This window comes from Mytilus edulis, chromosome 7 (assembly GCF_963676685.1).
Source record: "Mytilus edulis chromosome 7, xbMytEdul2.2, whole genome shotgun sequence".
Classification (NCBI taxonomy): Eukaryota; Metazoa; Mollusca; class Bivalvia; order Mytilida; family Mytilidae; genus Mytilus; species Mytilus edulis.
In genome coordinates, this window is record NC_092350.1 from 91,758,499 (window position 1) to 91,779,801 (window position 21,303).

At 33.1% G+C, this 21,303-nt stretch overlaps 1 protein-coding gene and 1 long non-coding RNA gene across 2 annotated transcripts in view; both read right to left on the bottom strand.

The window, feature by feature from the left end:
- Positions 1-7,144: 7,144 nt before the first annotated feature.
- LOC139482485 (uncharacterized) overlaps positions 7,145-21,303 on the bottom strand; it is a 250,762-nt gene continuing 236,603 nt past the window's right edge. Inside the window, exon 2 of the long non-coding RNA XR_011654881.1 lies at positions 7,145-8,353. This is a non-coding gene — a long non-coding RNA (uncharacterized lncRNA). The remainder of the gene's footprint in view (positions 8,354-21,303) is intronic.
- Positions 10,527-21,303, bottom strand: part of LOC139482551 (uncharacterized) — a 74,305-nt gene continuing 63,528 nt past the window's right edge. Inside the window, exons 14-18 of the mRNA XM_071266464.1 lie at positions 20,695-20,966; positions 17,068-17,095; positions 14,060-14,386; positions 12,939-13,238; positions 10,527-11,939 (exon numbers count right to left, since the gene is read on the bottom strand). Coding sequence (XP_071122565.1) covers positions 11,605-11,939; positions 12,939-13,238; positions 14,060-14,386; positions 17,068-17,095; positions 20,695-20,966 — 1,262 coding nt within the window. The 3' untranslated portion in view covers positions 10,527-11,604. The remainder of the gene's footprint in view (positions 11,940-12,938; positions 13,239-14,059; positions 14,387-17,067; positions 17,096-20,694; positions 20,967-21,303) is intronic.

Sequence of the window (21,303 nt, forward strand, 5' to 3'; positions counted from 1 at the left end):
ATTTGTGAAATGGTTATTCCATAACGGTCAACCAACTCGTGATGGCGTCCGTAAAATTTACGAAGGGATGATTTCAACTTCACCATTTGGAACTCTTGATTTAATAGCTTCCTTGTGAGCAGTAACCCTCTATCAAGAAAATCATGATAGGAAATGCAAGCACGGGAATATCGTATCAATTGAGAGATATATACCCCGTATGCAGGTGCTGCTGGAATGTTGCTACTTAGAAATGGAAAGTTCACAATTGGAAAGCTGAAATCATCCCTTTTGTCGTAAAGTTTTGTCTTCAACCGACCCTCATTGTCAATTTCTAGATGTAAGTCAAGATATGAAGCTGACTTAACTGTATCTGTAGTATCCTTTATCTCCAATTCGATGGGATAGATGCGTTCCACATAGTCACCAAATTTTGAATTGTTTAGTGAAAGAACGTCATCTATATAGCGGAAAGTAGAGTTAAAGGATATTGCTAACTTCTTATCTTTCTTCCTAAGAAGTTCCTGCATGAAGTCAGCCTCATAATAATAAAGAAACAAGTCAGCAAGTAGAGGGGCACAGTTTGTTCCCATTGGTATGCCGACAGTCTGTTGAAAAACACGTCCTCCGAACGTAACAAATATGTTGTCAATCAAGAAATCAAGCATCTTGATAATATCGGTTTCAGAGAATTTTTTGTTTGAATCAGAGTGATTCTTTACAAAGTAGGATTTATCCCTCCCTAAGACAAGATACTTGTATCTACGTTGGCCATTCTTTTTTATGAAGCAAAGTAATACCAACTCTTTTAATTTGTCTTTAAGTTTGGAATGTGGAATACTTGTGTAAAGAGTAGAGAAGTCAAATGTTTTAATACTGTTACAAGATGAAAGAGAGTTAGATTGTATGTACTCTAAAAGATCTTTGGAATTTTTAAGTATCCACATCTGATTCACGCCACCTCTAGAATAGGCAGTTTCACAATAACTTTGAAGCCCGTCTTTGATTGCTGATAAAATGGATGTTAATAATTTAGAAAGAGGTTTTGTGGAGCACTTGGAAGACCCAGCAATATACCGCTGTTTGTAAGGACACTTATGTAGTTTAGGTATCCAATACAGTGATGGAAGATCCAGTTCTTCATCTTTGGTTGAAATACCAAAGGAACAAAGAACAGACCTATGATTATCCAGGATTTCCTCTTTGGTAAGTGTCGTGAGGGTATATGTTGAGTTTCCAAGTGAATTGTCTATACCTAATTCGTTTATCAAGCAATTAATGTAATGACTTTTACAGACAAAAACGATGTTATTTGGGGCTTTGTCTGCGGGGACAACAACATATTTATCATGGAGGTCGGATAGGTGTTTAGCAACATTTGGGTCTTTAAAAATTGACGTAGCATGGGCATTGATGGACCCATTCAGTTTCTTAATTCTGATTTGTATTAAGGACCTCACTGCCTTTATCCATTCGGATAGAGTGTCTACGTCTTCCTTCTCGCGCTTAGCCCATTGCCTGGCATAATCCTCGACTGAATCCATCAAAATTTTAAAGTTGTATTTCCAATTGATGGATTTAGGCTCACGATATTTCGGACCTTTCGATAACACGTTTCGTAGAGAAGTGTTATTAACAATGTTAAGGTCACCGGTAATAACGTGGCCAGCGGGATTATATGTGAATTGGGAACTAGCACAAGTGCAATCAGGAGGTTTAGACTTGAAGTCGTCAACCTTACCATAAACATGGCCGACATGGCTAACAAGCAGACCACCTGGAATGCAAGCTTTGTCTAATTTCTTTCTTATAAACAGAGAAAATCTTGACAGGAACAGATATGTTTAAATAATGAGATCTACCTATTGTCAGTTTCATAAAGACTGTTACACGACCTGTTACACTGATCTATGATGGAATAACCGTTTCACATATGATATCTAATATGTTCCTTACGTCGTAACTACAATCCCCTTCCCTTTCATGAATGTGACCTACCGAATTAGACTATTTACCGGATTTGTAATCACATAAGCAACACGACTGGTGCCACATGTGGAGCAGGATCTGCTTACCCTTCCGGAGCACCTGAGATCACCCCTAGTTTTTGGTGGGGTTCGTGTTGTTTATTCTTTAGTTTTCTATGTTGTGTCATGTGTACTATTGTTTTTCTGTTTGTCATTTTCATTTTTAGCCATGGCGTTGTCAGTTTGTTTTAGATTTATGAGTTTGACTGTCCCTTTGGTATCTTTCGTCCCTCTTTTACAAGAGTTATTACCCTTAAACAACTATTTTTACCAATTTCTTTTTTAAAATCTTGAAAATTTTAATAGATGAAAAGAAAAGTTTAACAACAACATTGATCAGCTTATATGCTCAACATGTTCAAAAGGAAGCATAATAAAATACCACATTTTTAACTCACCTAGCCTGAAGGTCCAAGTGAGCTTTTCTCATAACTTTGCGTCCGTCGTCGTTAAATTTTACAAAAATCTTCTCCTCTGAAACTACTGGGCGAAATCAAACCAAACTTGGCCACAATCATTATTGGGGTATTTAGTTTAAAAAATGTGTCCGGTGACCCGGCCAACAAAGCAAGATGGCTGCCATGGCTAAAAATAGAACATAGGGGTAAAATGTAGATTTTGGCTTATATCTTTTAAACCAAAGCATTAAGAGCAAATCTGACAAAGAAAGATTTTTGATCAGGTCAAGATCAATCTACCCTGGATTATTCAGATGAATCGGAGAACCTATTATTGGGTTGCTGCCCCTGAATTGGTAATTTTGAGGAAATTTTGCCGTTTTTGGTTATTATCTTGAATATTATTATCGATAGAGATAAACTAAACAGCAATAATGTTCAGCAAAGTAAGATCTACAAATAAGTCAACATGATCAAAATTGTTAGAGGACCACTTAAGGAGTTATTGCCCTTTATAGTCAATCTTGAACAACTTTTCGTCATTTTTGTAACTTGTACAAAAATCTTCTTTTCTAAAACTATGGTCCAAATTTAACCAAACTTGGCCACAGTCATTACTAGGGTATCTATTTAAAATAAAGTGTCTAATGACACCACCTACCAACCAAGATGGCTGACATCAGTAAATACAGTAACAGGTGAGCAACACAGGGCTGAGGCTCTTGAGAGCCTCTAGTTTGAATGCAAAAAATGAAAATTCAGTTTCAATGGATATGGTGCACCCCCTTTTTTAAATCAAGTTTTTCTGAATTATAAAATTGGTTGAAAAAATGAAAACTAGAGGCTCTAAAGAGCCTCTGTCCCTCACCTTGGTCTATGTGCATATTAAAGATTCATGACAAAATTGTGTTTTGGTGTTGGTGATGCGTGTGTAGATCTTTCTTTATTGAACAATCTTGCTGCTTACAATTATCTTTATCGATAATGAAATTGGCCCAGAAGTGACATTAGAATATATTTTGTAAAAGTTTACAAAAATTTGATAATTTATGAAAATTGTTAAAAATTTACTATAAAGGACCATTATTCTTAAGGGGTCAATTGACCACTTTGGTCAAGTTGACTTATTTGTAGTTCTTACTTTGCAGTACATTATTGCTATTTAAAGGTTATCTCTATCTATAATTAATATTGAAGATAATAATCAAAAGCTGCAAAATTTTCCTAAAATTACTAATTCAGGGGCAGCAGTCCAAGTTGCCCGATTGGTCTGAAAATTTCAGGGCAGATAGATCTTGACCTAATGAACAATTTTATTCCCGGCAGATTTTCTCTAAATGCTTTGGTTTCAGAGATATTAGCCAAAAACTGCATTTTACCCTATGTACTATTTTAAGCCATGGCGGCCATCTTAATTTACAGGCAGGGTCATGGGACACATTTTTTAAACTAGATACCCTAAAGATGAATGTGGGCAAGTTTGGTAAAATTTCAGAGAAAATTTTTGTAAAAGATTTACAAAAAATTGTATAAAGGGCAATTACTCCTTAAGGGATCAACTTGTCATGTTGACTTATTTGTAGATCTTACTTTGCTGAACATTATTGCTGTTTACAGTTTATCTCTATCTATAATAGTATTCAAGATAATAACCAAAAACTGCAAAATTTCCTTAAAATAACCAATTCAGCGGCAGTAACCTAACAACAGATTGTCCGATTCGTCTGAAAATTTCAGGGCAGATATAGATCTTGACCTGATCAACAATTTTACCCCATAAATAAAGGCGACAGTAGTATACCGCTGTTTAAAACGCATAAATTCATGGACAAAAAACTAAATTGGGGTAACAAACTAAAACTGAGGGAAACGCATTAAATATAAGAGGAGAACAACGACACAACATTAAAATGAAAAATGTCAGACTTGCTCTAAATGCTTTGGTTTCAAAGATATAAGCCAACATAAACATTTTACCCCTGTGTTCTATTTTTAGCCATGGCGGCCATCTTGGTTGGATGACCAGGTCATCAAACAGTTTTTTAAACCAGATACCCCAAGGATGATTGTGGCCAAGTTTGGTTAAATTTGGCTCAGTTGTTTCAGAGGAGAAGATTTTTGTAAAAGTTTACAGACGCTGTACGATGGACGCCATTTTCATTTACAATTAACAAAATTGTGGCACAAATGCATAATAAATGTAAGATTTGGGTCTATTAAGTTCAAGATTTTTTATTGTTTGCCTGTAAATAAACTGTGACAGGCATGCTAACCTTGCAAGGTATGCACATATATACTAAATAAAGTCACCTTAGTATGTATAATTAGAGAGAAAGTAACATTCAAAAAATAAAAAAAAAACTATTTTTCAAGTAGTCGCTGAATCATGAAAATGAGGTCTTTTGTATCTATGTTCGCTATAGATAGCAGATATTGTTGGCTTGTGGCAGACAGAAACTTTATAACATAAGACATCTATATACAAAGTTTTAATCATCCAGGTTTTCCACCTTCTAAAATATTATCTAAAACTGACACTATCAAGATACTTGATTTTTTGATTGACAACATATTTGTTACATTTGCAGGACATGTTTTTCAACAGACTGTCGGAATTCCAATGGAAACTAATTTTGCCCTCTTCTTGCCGACTTGTTTCTTTATTATTATGAGGCTGACTTCATACAGGAACTTCTTAGGAAAAATGATAAGGAGTTATCAATATCCCTTAACTGTATGTTCCGCTACATGTATATAGATGATGTTCTCTCACTAAATGATACAAAATTTGGTGACTATGTTGACCGAATCTATCCCATCGAACTAGAGATAGATGATGCTACGGATACAGGTAAGTCTGCATCATATCTTGACTTACATCTAAAAATTGACAATTAGGGTCGGTTGAAAACAAAACTTTACGACAAAAGACATGACTTCAGCTTTCTAATTGTAAACTTTCCATTTCTATGTAGCAATATCCCAGCAGCGCCTACATACAGAGTATATATCTCCAAATTGATACGATATTCACGGGCTTGTGTTTCCTATCATGATTTCCTTGATTGAGGATTGCTGCTCACAAGGAAGCTTTTAAACCAAGAGTTCCAAATGGTGGAGTTAAAATCATCCCTTCATAAATTTTATGGAAGCTATCACGAGTTGGTTGACCGTTATGGAATAACCGTTTCACAGATGATATCGGATATGTTCCTTATGTTTTAACTTCAATACCCTTCCCTTTTCACGAAGGTGAACTACAAAATTGGACTATTTACCGGATTTGTAATAACATAAGCAACACGATGGGTGCCACATTTGACGCAGAATCTGCTTACCCTTCCGGAGCACCTGCTATCACCCCCAGATTTTGGTGGAGTTCTTGTTGCTTTGTTTTTAGTTTTTTATGTTGAATATATAAACATGTTCACATAAATCCAATAGACATAGAAAATAAATAAGTTAAAGAATAAGTGGAAGAAAATGAAATAAATAGGAAAACACTGTTGATGTAGTGGGAGGCATGAGGGCTCACAATATAAAAAAGAAGATGTGGTATGATTGCCAATGGGACAACTATCCACAAAAGACCAAAATGACACAAACATTAACAACTATAGGTCACCGTACGGCCTTAAACAATGAGCAAAGCCCATACCGCATAGTCAGCTATAAAAGGCCCCGATAAGACAATGTAAAACAATTCAAACGAGAAAACTAACGGCCTTATTTAATTTTAAACAATTAACGGAAAACAAATATGTAACACATAAACAAACGACAACCACTGAATTACAGGCTCCTGACTTGGGACAGGAACATACATAAATAATGTGACTGGGTTAAACATATTAGCGGGATCCCAACCCTCCTCTAATCTGGGACAGTGGTATAACAGTACAACATAAGAACGAACTATAAAAATCAGTTGAAAAAGGCTTAACTCATCTAATGAACAAAAAATACAAGTGGCACAAACTTGTTTAACCCCATCACATTCTTTATTTGTCTGTCCCAAGTCACGAGCCTGTAGTTCAGTGTTTGTTGTTGTTTCATGTCTGTCTTATTTGTTTTTCGTAAATTATTTTGTTATGAATTGTGCCGTTGGTTTCTTCAATTGAATTGTTTCATTTTTGTCATGCCAGGGTCTTTTATAGTTGACTATACGTTCTTGGTTTTTATCATTGTCGAAGGCCGTACAGTTGCCTGTAATTACTTACATCTACTTTATTTGACTTTTGGCGGATAGTTGTTTAATTGGCAATCCAATCAAGTTTCCTGATTGTTATAATCATATGATATTGGCGATGAAAGGAAAAAGTTAAATTTTTCAAAAATGACAATGAATATTGAAATTTATTTTTTTACGCACTTGATTCCCCTAAATAAAACTAACGTACAACATAAAAAAAAATCTTATAGCTTAGTATTGAACCTCATTTTGTTCATCGTTTTACAAAAAAAATGAAATAACAAAAATACCGAAACGTTCCCTTATCAAGCTCATCAAATGGCAAAATCAAAAGTTCAAAGACACCAAAACAAATGGATCACAACTGTCATATTTTTGACTCGGTTCAGGTATTTTATTATGAAGAAATGGTGGAATAAACCTGGTTTTATAGCTAGCTAAACCTCTCAATGGTATGATAGTCACATACAGGAGCTTTTATATGGACAACTATGTTTTGAACAAAACAAACAGACTTGATAGATAAGAAGGTAAAAAAAAGGCAAGTACATTGTGTTATAATCTTAATCACTATAAAATAAAAAGAAAAATATGTCAACAAAGAAAAACAATATGGCATATAGACCAAAGCACATAAGCAAAAATGAAAGACATGCATACAAAAATGACAATAGCACAATAACACAATGTGCGATGTTTTAGTACCGAGCCACACCACAAGGATATAACCAAAACAGCATAAACATGATACATTAAAAGTAATTTACAAAGACAAATACAAGAACACTATCACACATATTTAGGATGATAAGCAAAATCAGTAACTAAAATCTATACTCCAAGACCACCATGTATTATTTGTGGAGTTGATAAGGAATATGTATCAAGAATGTCTTGGTATCTTAAAATTGATTTTAGAAAAAGACTCATTAATTAATGACAATCGAAAAAAATGTGTAAAGATAAATCAAGTAGGATGTTGTATAGCATTGCGCTAAAACACAAACAAACAACACATGGTGCAGATAGCATGACTTTGTAGATGCCCTACATTTGATCGGGTGTAGGTTCATAAATGTTTGTTTGACATTTAATATATTCTCAAAACACTTTCAAATATTTGATTATATTACATATGGTGTAGACTTCTCCTGTTTTCATTGGATATTACGATCATGTGCTACAAAGGTTGTTTTGTAAATCTGTTTCTATTTTAAAGTGTATTGATGGTGTTCAAAATTACTATACGTTATGACGTCACATATAACAACAATGGCAGAAGCACAACTGCAGATAAAAAGAAAATGTGCAAGTTTGTCAGAGGACAACATCTATGGTATGATGTTAAATGCTCACGCTAAAATATATATTCAATCAATTCAATTGAAATATATATTGTCATATAAACTCTGAACAATAAGTTTGTGACAAATAATAATAAACATACACAAAATACATTTAACAAACAAAACTATAAAAGCATAAAAAGAAGAATACAAGAATGCTAACGCACCAAGCTGTGAAGTTGTTGGAAGACTATTTATATTTTCACTGGCATGTTAACAATCTTTAAACAAACAACTTAAAATACACAGAAAAAAAACATTTGAGTCCATTTTCATAATACATTATTTAAATATGTGATACATTAAAAATTCGGTTTTCTGATAGATGAAAGATAGGTTCGTTGAACAAAACAGAGGCGTTATGTCAAATACAAAAAAAAGTTGTGAAATACCATGTTATGTAGAAAAAAACTATATTTACATAATAAGAAGCATGTCATTGCATTTTTGTTCAAAACTATATGTATGAAGAGCCCTTTTTATTTACAAATGTACAAAAAAAAGTAGCTGCCTGATAAACTCCATTCACAACAAGCTACTGTCAAAAATTCATAAACACTTTAAAGACACGAAAACAGTCTCTTAATTAGTTATTTCTTATATACATACTTTATAATTCATTAGACTTACAATTTAGACCTACATTCACTATTAAGGTAACATTTACCATCTTATGAGATAAACATAAAAAGCTATGACTGAAATTAAATTTGTAATAACCTAAATACAGTTATCACTAGTATATTGTATCAAGCTATGACATTACCTTGCACTTTGTAAATACATGTGTTTCACAAACCACGCCTCTTTTGGGATATATACTATTGCTAGATGTTTTGTTTACCAACTGGTTTCCAGATATGATATGTATGTTGCATCTCAAAGGAACACAACTTGCGAACTTTGCCAGTATGAATGCACCTAGATAGTGGCCAAATTGAATATGAGAAGGACCAAATGTTAAGTAAGAGGAAGTACATACTTTCAGTATAGGTTTAAGTTCTTGGAAGTTAGAGGCATATATGTAGGATTCAAATCTATGGCGGGTTCCAAATCTATGGCAGATTCCTAATCTATGGCAAATATGACGTTACAAACGCCAAACAACTCAAATCTATGGCAGATTTTTATTTTCTCCAAATCTATGGCAGATTTTTGTTTTCTCCAAATCTATGGCAGATTTAGTAATTGCGTAATTTTCTAGGAAAAGAGCAAAATATAACGTCACAATAAAATAACGCTGACTTCAGCAAAGTTGTTGGCTCTCCAAACTTTCCTGAAGTACTGTGTTTAAAAAACGCAGGAGAACAAACTTTCCGCTTTTCCCCTAGAACAATTTGCAGATGTGATGTTTTATCCATAGGAGGAACAATATTTAAGTGATATACCGTCCGAATCCCACGATCAAGAAAGGCACAGCTGCTTTTAGAAGTGGATATTTTGGAAAAGTAGTTATAGTAAACATCTTAAATGTAGCGTGTACGGCTGGGAAAGTATTCAAAGTGAGAAATTGAAATTACAAATCGTCAACAGTTAAAAAAGATTGATTAAAGCTGAAATAAATATTACGTGAAAAGTCAAACTGTTATTTTTTTTTTCTGATTTCTGTATTATAGGATTTTATGGTTGACATTACAATTTGGTTGGCCATTATGTAATTTGTATTTCCCAAATGATTATAGACATGCTCCCGTTTACGTACATTTTAACTTATTTAAGACAAGTCGTTGATTGTATATATATGTACTGCCTAGTTGTACCTTTGCACAAAATCTGCCATAGATTTGGAAACAACAAACATCTGCCATAGATTAGGAAACTACAAAACTTGCCATAGATTAGGAGTTTTTTAAATCTGCCATAGATGTGGGATAGCATGACGTCAAATCTACCATAGATTAGGAATCTGCCATAGATCTGGAATCCACCATAGATATGAGTCCTACATATATTTTATATTTATACCTGTCAACCTCTGAAACCTTCACAAAGAGGGAGATCTGCCCCTAAGCTATGACAGCTGAGTGGGATATTTTGCGCTAACGACATTTCATATGACCTGTTTATTTATTCATCTACAAAACACATATAAGAGTTAATAGATACACTTAATTTCTTTATATAAGGTTATATCTTATATTAGTTGTGTAGTTTGTTTCTTTACTTTTTTTTTTTTAATATTTGACATATGCCTCCCATCAGGACACCTTTGTAATAAGTTATCTCTATTTCAATTTTTCCATATTGTCATAGATGGTGCATTATGTGTATGCACATTCACTTTTCATTAATTTTGGTTCAATACATTTCTTATAAATTTCATTTCAAACATTTAATAAAAGTATAATTCTTTAAAGTGATTTTTAAAATATTATGATGTTGTGTCCTAAGGCATACAAATTTATTTAAGGTGGTACCTAACACTACAGGGAGATAACTCTGTAAAATCAGCTAAACGTTTTAATTACGTTGCGTTGTTAAGGGAACATTAAGCTTTTCAATGTTCAAAATTAGTGTTTTTGTCAAAGTGCTAAATAACCAGTGTAATTTTCCAGATCAAACGGTTGGTTAAAATGTTTTGAAATTTTTATATTTTTGTAAAAGGGTCAAAGTAAATACTTTGTCAAAATTTTATGAAAATTTAACGAGCAAAGGTGTTGGGTACCATCTTAATTGCCATTTTTTTGTTATTCTTTGTTCGATTTGTATTTAATTTATATTGCTTTATCAATTTACATTATTTTAAGAAGGATAACTAAAAACAGAATCAAACATGGGAAGTAACTAGAAATTTCTTAGAAGTGTTTTTAATAACACAAAGCTTAATTAGTACGATGTTTGACACCCTAGCTGTCAAGTGAAGCTATTTACTTTCACATGGTCTGTGATTTAAATGTAACATAACCCTCATCAGTGACACAAAAACGGAGTAAATGATGACTTGTCTTTCAAGGTTAAAATATCCAAAAGAGGAAGATTCTATACTCCCATACGGGAGATTTCCCGAATTTCGCCATTTGAGCGGGAATCTCCCGCTCAGAACCAGAGGGTTGGCAAGTATAAATATCAATATAAATATATATCGCACAACCAAATGTTATGAAAAAATAGTAGTGCATATGAACTTTCCAATTACTGGTTTCCAATAATCATATCAAAATACATTAGAATTATTTTCTTGAATAGAATATGTCATGACTGCTTCATAATTATCATATCTGTTTAGGAACGAACACTCGAAAGGGGATTCGTGTTTAGGAATGAACACTCGTAAAAGGGATTAGTACATATTTTTCCTTGCCATGTATGTCACTCAAACATGAAACATGAAACAGTAGTATACTGCTGTTCAAAAGTCATATATTGATTTAGATAAAATCCGTCTGAGTTACAAACAAGAACTAAGTGATACACATCAAGTTTAAGAAGAAACAACAGAAACACTGGACTGCAACAAAACTCCATCATACATAATATAATATAATATTAAAAATGTCACTACTATATTGTGATCAATTTTAGTATAATAGATGGTTTAAGCGACCAAATCATTGAACATTGGATCGACTATACCTCCTCCAAGAAATTGTTTACAGGTGTGTGTCCTAGCTGTCTTAACCTCGTTGTGTAGTGTTTTTTTTCTGAAGGTAATTACATTTATCTTATTTCAGGCATTTATAAAAGGTTGCCATATCTCTGCTCGTTACGTCAGTCTTTTCTATTTGATCTGCTAGATCTGCATAAACTTCGTCTTTTCGTAGGGCTTTGATATATTCATTAAAGCCCTGTTCATTTTTACGTAAAAGCATATCCATTAAATTCCTGTTCTTTTCTTGTGGGGTTTTACCAGATTCTATCTTCTTCCCATCATCAACTGACACCACCTCTTTTGTTATTAGATGATCTACTATGCTCTCATGTTGTATATCAGTGATAACCTTAAGGTAATTCTTCTGTAGTCGAACTTTATACAATGGAACATTCCAGTCTGATAAGCCTACAAAATATCAAGAGATTTTTTTTCTTTAGTGCTATTTACCTTTGATGACTTGTGATGAAGGTAAACACATGTACAGAAATACGATTCGGACACATGCTGTATTCATTATGGTTCACAGCACTGGATGGAAACCACAGATGGACTTTAAGTTACCTAGGGTATCATCAACGCATTCGTTAGTACTTCGGTACTGACATGATTTATTACAAACCTTTCTTAAATTTCATCAGAAGTCACATTTGACTGATTCTTACAGGTACTTAATGAACTGCGACTTCTTTATAACTGTAAAAAAGAATCTTCATCTCAATGTCTGAGATCATAGTGACATAACACAAACTGAAATTCGTCCTGAAAGACTCATATTATATACCAGTAAAAAATAGAAAACAACACGTTTAATAATTTCAGTCGTCCGAAGCGCTTTCTGGATTTATCTTTGTAAGGAAAGCTTAAAGCAAAACATTTGATATCCGAAGATGTACAAGTACCGAAACTGTTGAAGGGCTATGTGACAAAAATACCTAAAACAAATGCCAAATTCTTCTCAAGTTCCTTTTGTCTGAGTGTGTTGAAACCTTAGGTTCTTAATAATTTCAAAATTTGTAAACAGACAATTTTAGAAAGGTTTGTTGAATCATGTCACTACCGAAGAACTGACTACTGAGGTGCTGATACTCTCAGTAACCTACATTGGTATGCCAGAAAAGTGGTATACTTAAATAAATACGACGCATATGATCTGCTAGATAATCTTAAGAATTAGATACATCATATTTATTTTGAATGAATATGTAACACAATTCACAAATTAAATGATTTGAAAATGCCTGTACAAAGTCAGGAATATGACTGTTCGTTTGATGTGTTTTATCATTTGATATTAAGGGACTTTCCGTTTTCAATATGCTTCGGAGTTCAGTATTTTTATGATTTTACTTTTTCCCAGTATAAAACCTTGTTTTCTTGTGTTTATAATCAACCCTTCAGCCATACCTGCTATGTCAGTAGATGTTGATGTTGTATTTTGATTCATTTCGTCTGAATCACATTTCAAATCATGAGCGATATCTTCGTATCCATAAATACGTAATCCATCTATGAACACACTGTAAGCAGGTTCTCTCCGTTTGCTCACGATATCCAACAATGCTTTGTTCTGATCATCTTGTCCTGCATGCTGTTCAATACGGCGTCTGTCATCTACTGATATCACCAGATGTGTCATCATATAGTCTAAAATCTGGGTGCTTTGTATTTCTTGTATGATTCTGTTTTCGTGTTCTCTGATTCTATCTGTAAATGAACAGACCAGTTTAATAACAAAGAAGTTTCGTGGATCTTCAAGTAAAACAATGCTTACAATCATCCTACATTGCTTTTGTTTATCAGATGTTGTTGCCCAAAAAAATATCATTTTATATGAGAAAACTGCCACGAAACATATACACAGATTAAATTCGAAATTCAAAGTAAGGTGTCTGATCTATGGTTGGGTTGTTGTCTTTGGGACACATTTACGATATCCATTCTCAATTTTATTGCATAAGAGGAAAAACAAAAAAAATGTCAGTATATTATATTGATGTAAATCAATTTTGAAAGAATACATGTAAAATTATCAGTATATTATATTGATGTAGATCAGTTTTGAAAGAATACATGTAAAATTATCAGTATGGAGTGGACGGTTGACAAAAATACCCTTTCCAGTTAATGTATTTGTTTTTGTTTTTCCCCCTCCTTTTTCATGCAGCAAGTGATTTCGGAGCTGTCATCACTTGGCGTTATTGAGCAAGTATTATGCAATTAGTAACCAAGGTATGGTTTAGCAATAACTTAATACGTCAGACAATAACGGTAGAAAAGTGATTGTTGATTAACCATACGGTGAGGTACAATAGACCAACTTTGTTTTATACATTTCCCTGAGTCTATGTAATTTCGTTCAACAAACATAACGTCATGGTCATTGTATAATACTAGGCAGCACTATTTTAAAAATAGTGGTTTAGCACTGATTTTATATATTTCTGTTATGAATCTGTACTGAATACCTGATTTAAATCATACCTTATAGTGTATTTTTCATTTACAGACCGTTCATATAGTATTACCTGTAACAATTTCTACTTCTTTAAGTGTATTGGGATCAACATCCTTTACAACCTCCTTTAAACACCTTGCTCCTTTACCAATATCTACAAAAACTTGCTCAAGAACACGTAATGTTGGTTTCACGGTTCTGTCTTTCCTCCATGTAAACAACACTTCTTTAGTCTGTGCTGGCAAATCACGATCACATTTCTCTTTGATGGTCTCTAGCTCTTCTACAGACAGTCCAAGTTCTATTCCTAGTTGAAAGACTATCTTGCCAATCAGTGGTGCTAATCTATCTACAATTTCATCTGATGGAATACAGTCTAGAATATCGTCAGGAATACCTGGAATAAGAAATCAAATATATCTAAAGATAATTCGTTAAAACTAATCAAAGACACAAATTGCAGTGTTACCCTGAATGCTTTTTTAAACAATGGAATATTGTTTATCTTGGACAGTAAATGCGTGTTATGCTTGTGAGAACTGAAGGGTAGAACTCATAATTGTTTCTCAGTCACTCGATGTACGATGTTGTTCCATACTTAATATGCGGACCCGGTTTGTTTGCATTCAAATTCCAATGTCGTCAAAATCACGTGATGCATTGATTCGTTCTACCCAATCAATTTGCTCTATTGTCAATTAGGTGATTTTTTCTTTTTCTTTTTTTTTTTCTAAGTCAATTATATTATTTGTTTGTGTGATATTGCTTTGAAATTGTTTGCAATAATTTGGTGGTTTATTCAACAGGAAAACTCATTTTTAGCCATGACATTCGACATTAATCAGTGTCAATGGAATTTTGTATGAATATTTCACTACGGTCATCATTGTCAGAATATTGATCTTTTTATATTGCATCAATCTATTTTTTCTATATTTCTATGAAAAATAAATGTAAATCGTTTTTCATTAACCTAATCTATATTCCTGATAAAAATTATAGCATGAACATCGTTTTTTCATATTTTCCTTCCATTTTGGAGGGTTTTTTTTCGCGGGAAAATAGCGTAAGACGTAAGGTGCTTGTCATTTTTGAAGTTCATAAAAATACGACTTGCTTGACCTGTTTTGTCTGCCACCAGATCGATGACGCTGAATGGAATGTACACAAAGCAGTGGAGGCCGGAAGTGGGATTTTGCGAAGTTCTAAAATATTTTTAGGCATTAGGAACTAAGGTCTGAAACGGCCATTAGAAAATTGGCATTTTTGAGCGAATAATTTAGAATTACAATAAAAACAGATCTTAGTACACAGATGCCCCACTAGCACTATCATTTTACATGTTCAGTGGACCCTGCAATTGGGGTCAATACTTTAATTTGGCATTAGAATTAGAAAGATCATATCATAGGGAACATGATTGTGTACTAAGTTTGATTGGACTTGAACTTCATAAAAAAACTACCTTGACCAAAAACTTTAACCAAAACTTTAACCTGATCTTCGCACTATTTTTTCTTTGTTTAGTGGACTGTGAAATTGGGGTCAACACTCTAATTTGGCATTAAAATTAGAAAGATCATATCATGGGGAACATGTGTACTAAGTTTCAAGTTGATTGGACTTGAACTTTATCAAAAACTACCTTAACCAAAAACTTTAACCTGAAGCGGGACGAACAAACGGATGGACAAACGGACGCACAGACCAGAAAACATAATTCCCCTTCTACTATCGTAGGTGGGGCATAAGAACGTTGGAAGTAGCGTAGAGATGCCAATGCGTAGTTTCCCTTGTGATAAGTTCTAATAAATACCGCACGAACCAACAAGATTACTGATTTTAGACTACGGTAGGATGTCTGGAAAAATGTCCAATCATAAAGAATAACAAATTGAATGAACCCTGAAAATGAGATTAAGTTTAGTCAGACATGTATACGTTACATTCATTACACTTACCAAACATAGTTGTCTTGTTGCATAAATAGTATTTGAGATACGAACTTGACCAAGTAAGCATAAGCCTGCTCATTGATACATTAATAAAGGTCAAGGTCTGGTGATGGATGTCTGACTGACAACAAGACATTCAAAGGAACCAGTTATATATAGTATTACTTATCATAAGAGAGAATCATTACTGAAACATCCGTTGAGCAATGAAAATGAGGCAGATGACGATAAACATATACAAAACATGAACTTTGTAACCTAAGGAATCTGGGTCTTCTACTTTCTGAAATATTAAGCTTTACAAAATAGTTAAAACGTCACCAGATTGTCTCACATTCTTCAACTTTTGTCACAAGTGAGACAAAAATGACAAAAGACACATTACAGTACACAAAACACAATGTAGTATGATCATTAAATTCACAATTGCTTAGTTTATATGTTTGTGTTACAAAACACTAAGCTCCAAAGTTCGAAAAATTGGTAAACACATTTGGCCCATGTAATAGATTTGTCTATCTACTATTATTCAGGCTTTTAAGATTTTAAACAAAACAATTCATAGTAACCGTATGTTCTATAATTAGCCATATCAGCCATGCTTGTTGTCAGAACAACATTTATGCTGCATACTCAATGAAATATTCACACTAGGTTTTGTCAAAATTGGTTCAATAGTTTCTAACGATGTGAATATCTTTATGAAAGTAGTCGACGGACACAGAGAAACTTTGATTGTTTTAAGTAATTGGAATAAATTCAGGAAGGCAGTCATAACTTTTCATTTTTACAACCAAATCACGCATGGAAGATAAAGTTCTGTAAATATAGTGATTATGTTTTCATAAGTATGTGTTAACTGCTTTGTAATAAAAAAGATACATAACTATATGATAAAGATAATAAAATTATGATTACTTAATCCCATGAAATGTGAAAAATCCAGGTTGCACAGTTAGGTAAAAATGAACCAAGATAACCTTTTGTTTTTGTTAACTTCCCTTAATCCGATATTGTACCAAGGTAAGCATAATATTATGATTTTTTTACGATTCATAATAGTAAGATTGTTTTTTTAAATATAGCATGCATAAGCAAAGCCTTTAAATATCAAAATACTTACTAGATTTCACTTGTTTTCTCTGACGTACCTGGAAATATTATCATATTAAACATCAATTTATTTCAGGGTGGTGAGTTCAATCTAACATTGATCAATGTTATGTGGAAACAAGTTCCTACAGTTATAACAGAAGTAAATGGTCCATATCAGAATCTAAAGACATGTTCAAATTACTCATTGGGTATGACGGTTTTGATCAACGATTAGTATCATATAAACTTAATCAGAGCAAAGATTAATGTAAAAAAGTATAACAAAAATACTGAACACAAAGACAAATTCAAAAACAGGACGTTCATCAGAAATTTACATATTTAAACGATACTATTTAACTGAACAAGAGTGCACACGCTGAAATGTCTCGCCTTCTTTTCTAATCATTGATATTATGTTGATAGACCTAAATATAAAGCTTTATTACAACTGTCACATAAACTCAACATTAACCAAGAAAACAAAACATTGATCAATAAACCATGAAAATGAGGTCAAGGTCAGATGAACCATGCCAGGCAGACATGTACAGCTAACAATTCTTCAATACAACAAATATAGATGACTTATTGCTTATAAATTAAGAAAAACAGACCAAAACACAAACACTTAACACTTAGCAATGGACCGTGAAAATGAGGTCAAGGTCAAATAAAACCTGCGTAACAGAAATATAGATCATAAAATATTTCCATACACCAAATATAGTTGACCTAATGCATAAAGTATTTGAAAAATAGACCAAAACTCAAAAAATTAACTTTGACCACTGAACCATGAAAATGAGGTCAAGGTCAGATGACACCTGTCAGTTAGACATGTACACCTTACAATCATTCCATACACCTAATATAGAAGACCTATTGCATAAAGTATAAGAAAAACAGATCAAAACACAAAAACTTAACTATAACCACTGAACCATGAAAATGAGGTCAAGGTCAAATGACACCTGCTAGTTGGACATGTACACCTCAGAGTCTTTCCATACACCGAATATACTAGCCCTATTGCTTATAGTATCTGAGATTTGGACTTGACCACCAAAACTTAACCTTGTTCACTGATCCATGAAATGAGGTCGAGGTCAAGTGAAAACTGTCTGACGGGCATGAGGACCTTGCAAGGTACGCACATACCAAATATAGTTATCCAATTACTTATAATAAGAGAGAAATTAACATTACAAAAAAATCTGAGCTTTTTTTTCAAGTGGTCACTGAACCATGAAAATGAGGTCAAGGACATTGGACGTGTGACTATTGGGAACTTCGTAACATGAGGCATCTATATTCAAAGTATGAAGCATCAAGGTCTTCTAACTTCTAAAATATAAAGCTTTTAAGAAGTTAGCTAACGCCGCCGCCGCCGGATCACTATCCCAATGTCGAGCTTTCTGCAACAAAAGTTGCAGGCTCGACAAAAAGTGAAAAAAAGCCAACAGCGGCCATATTCATAACTCGGTACACGCATTTGTCAGGAGACGTAAGTGTGTTATAGCCAATTAAACCACTCACTTGTAAACAAAAAAATTAAAAACTAACAAAAATATTGAACTCCGAGGAAAATTTAAAGAGGCAAAATCAAAAGCTCAAACCCATCAAAAGAATGGATATCAACTGTCATATTCTTGTTAAGGACATTTTCTTATGTAGAACATGGTTGATTGAACCTGGTTTTATAGCCAGCTAAAATTCTCACTTGTATGGCACTCGCATCAAAGTCCATTATATTGACAACGATGCATGAACAAAACAACCAAACACAATCGTAAGACAGTTTTTTTGTAGTTAAAGTGACACCATTGGGTCAGTAACGGGACAGGTGTAAACAGTCACCTACATAAATATTCAAACAAAGATGCCTAGAAAAAAAGATAGTAGATACTAAATTTTAAGTTTCACAATAACAAAATGGGTTTAGTTATTTATAGCACATAAAGTATATAGAAGTTACCCCTTCTCGTAGGTAAAAACGAAGGAAATATAATTACATAAAAGCTTTTGTGTTGAAATAAAACCTCACGACCCTCCTGGACCAGAAATGTCCAACGCAAAAATCATTTCAAACATTCGTCAGGGAATCCAAAAAACCATTTGTCTCGGTTCCAATTGCTGCTAAGTGTCAAAGTGTAATGCTGACTTAATTAAACTCAGTCCATTTATCAGTGAAATACAGAATTTTTCGATTTTTTTTCTTTATATGCTACTTCTTGGTCAAGAAGTTTAACTTCTGTCTTAGTTTTATGAAGGCTTACACACTTAGCACGGTAAACAAAATCCCAAACTGTCTGTAAATGTTAACTGAAAAGTAAGACCATCTTTCAAAAGGATACTGAAAATGAAAATATATTTCCAAAAAATTGCATCAGACATTTTCTCTTACTGGTAATCACTTAACGCGTCTGCCAATGTTTCATAAAATTCTAGGTAGGTTTTACAATGTGATGTATCATGTTGATGTGAAACAAACTTTAACCCTAGACTCTATATACTTATTAACTGTTAAAAGTCTATTTATCATGACGCAGTGGGTGTCAAATTCATGCTTATCGATTTGATTCAAATTATAAAATATGATTTACAACTACTAATATGTATATTTAGATAATAAAAAAGTCCTAAATAAACAATTCACAATGCATGGAGTCGATAATATGTATAAGCCATTCGTGTGTATTCTAGTCTATATGCCATCTAATTAACAATTAAAGTGACCTTCTAAGATTGCTAACGTTGATATAACACCTTATCAACATAAGTAATGATATAAATAGAGAGATAGCAAACTTAAATAATTGTTTTTTCTGTCTTTTTGTAAAGGTTAAAATATATGATAATCATCGTTTTTACCTTTATAGAATAGGTCAATCAAATTATTCATTGTTTCATGTTGACATTATTTTCATTATAATAACTAAGAACGCATTATTAATGCAAAACCCATCTCTAGCTAATGGAATAAAAAAAGGTCAATTAAATACGTAATCCAATACGGGTCGAGTTATCCACAAGCGAATAATTTATTAGCTTTGTTTCTTAGCTTTTTTGACAAAATTGACCAACAATGGCTACTAAAAGCGAATAGTTATTTCACTCTTTCATTTTCATATGTATTCCCTCGTAGCTAAAGCCACTTTAATACATGGAACAACGAAAACAAAAATTTTCCAAATTTTGCTCTAGATACTGTATGTTGGTCATTTACAAGGATCTACACTTTATAATATTCCAGGACGGTTTGAAAAAGTTAATGATATCTAATGAAAAACTTTAAACACAGACTGAACTTTAATGCTTACGTTGCCACCGCCGCCTTAACCGGAATCTAGGACTGCTATGTTTCACGTTCACGAAATTAATTTTGTAGGCTCAACAAAAATCTGATGGTAGTATGTACAGAAAGTGAGTCATATCAAAAATCATAAGATCAAAGGAAACATGCTATCTCGAGATAAATAAAGGGAAACTGAAGTAAAATTAGATGATACACAATATCAAAACTAGAATCTATAATTTGAAATGACGTTGCATATGTCTCTATTAGGTCTATGTTAACCTTGAAACCATAGAATATACCAAATATATAGAAAGAAAAATACAATTGTGCCAGTCCATTGCAGTAGTTACTTACCACACATAATGTATGTGGTGTTATTTCCATTTCTCTCAATCCGTTTTCCAATTCTGTGAATGTTATGTCATCATTCTCTTTCAAATGCATCAGTGTGAAAAACTTTACAAGCTGTGCATTTCCTGGGTAGTTGTATTCCATATCACGCCATACGATCTCTCTCATTCCAAGATGGAGAGCCAAATCGTGAAGCATGCGTGTCTCACAATTAACAGACAGCCGGAGCAATTCTTTGTCACTTGGAATCTGAGATAATGCATCTTCACTCAAACCTAAACATGATTTAAAAAACATAAACTTTGTGAAGATAGAATGTTAGTATACTGATATATGACGAGATAAGTATTCAACATCAATAGTTATTGGGTACGCAATATTAGCAACATATGCAGTGACCTTATTCTAATTTCTGAGAAACTATGTTCACAAAATACACCTAAATATATTAATTTTAATGTTGCACATAAATCATTTTGTGACAGCAACCGTAGACAATTAACTTATAATTGTTCTGAGATATACTTTAATAATTTACAGCAATTAATCTTGTAAATCATATTTTTTTAAATTGAAAGTTACTAATACATGCACCTTTTGAAAAGGTTTAAG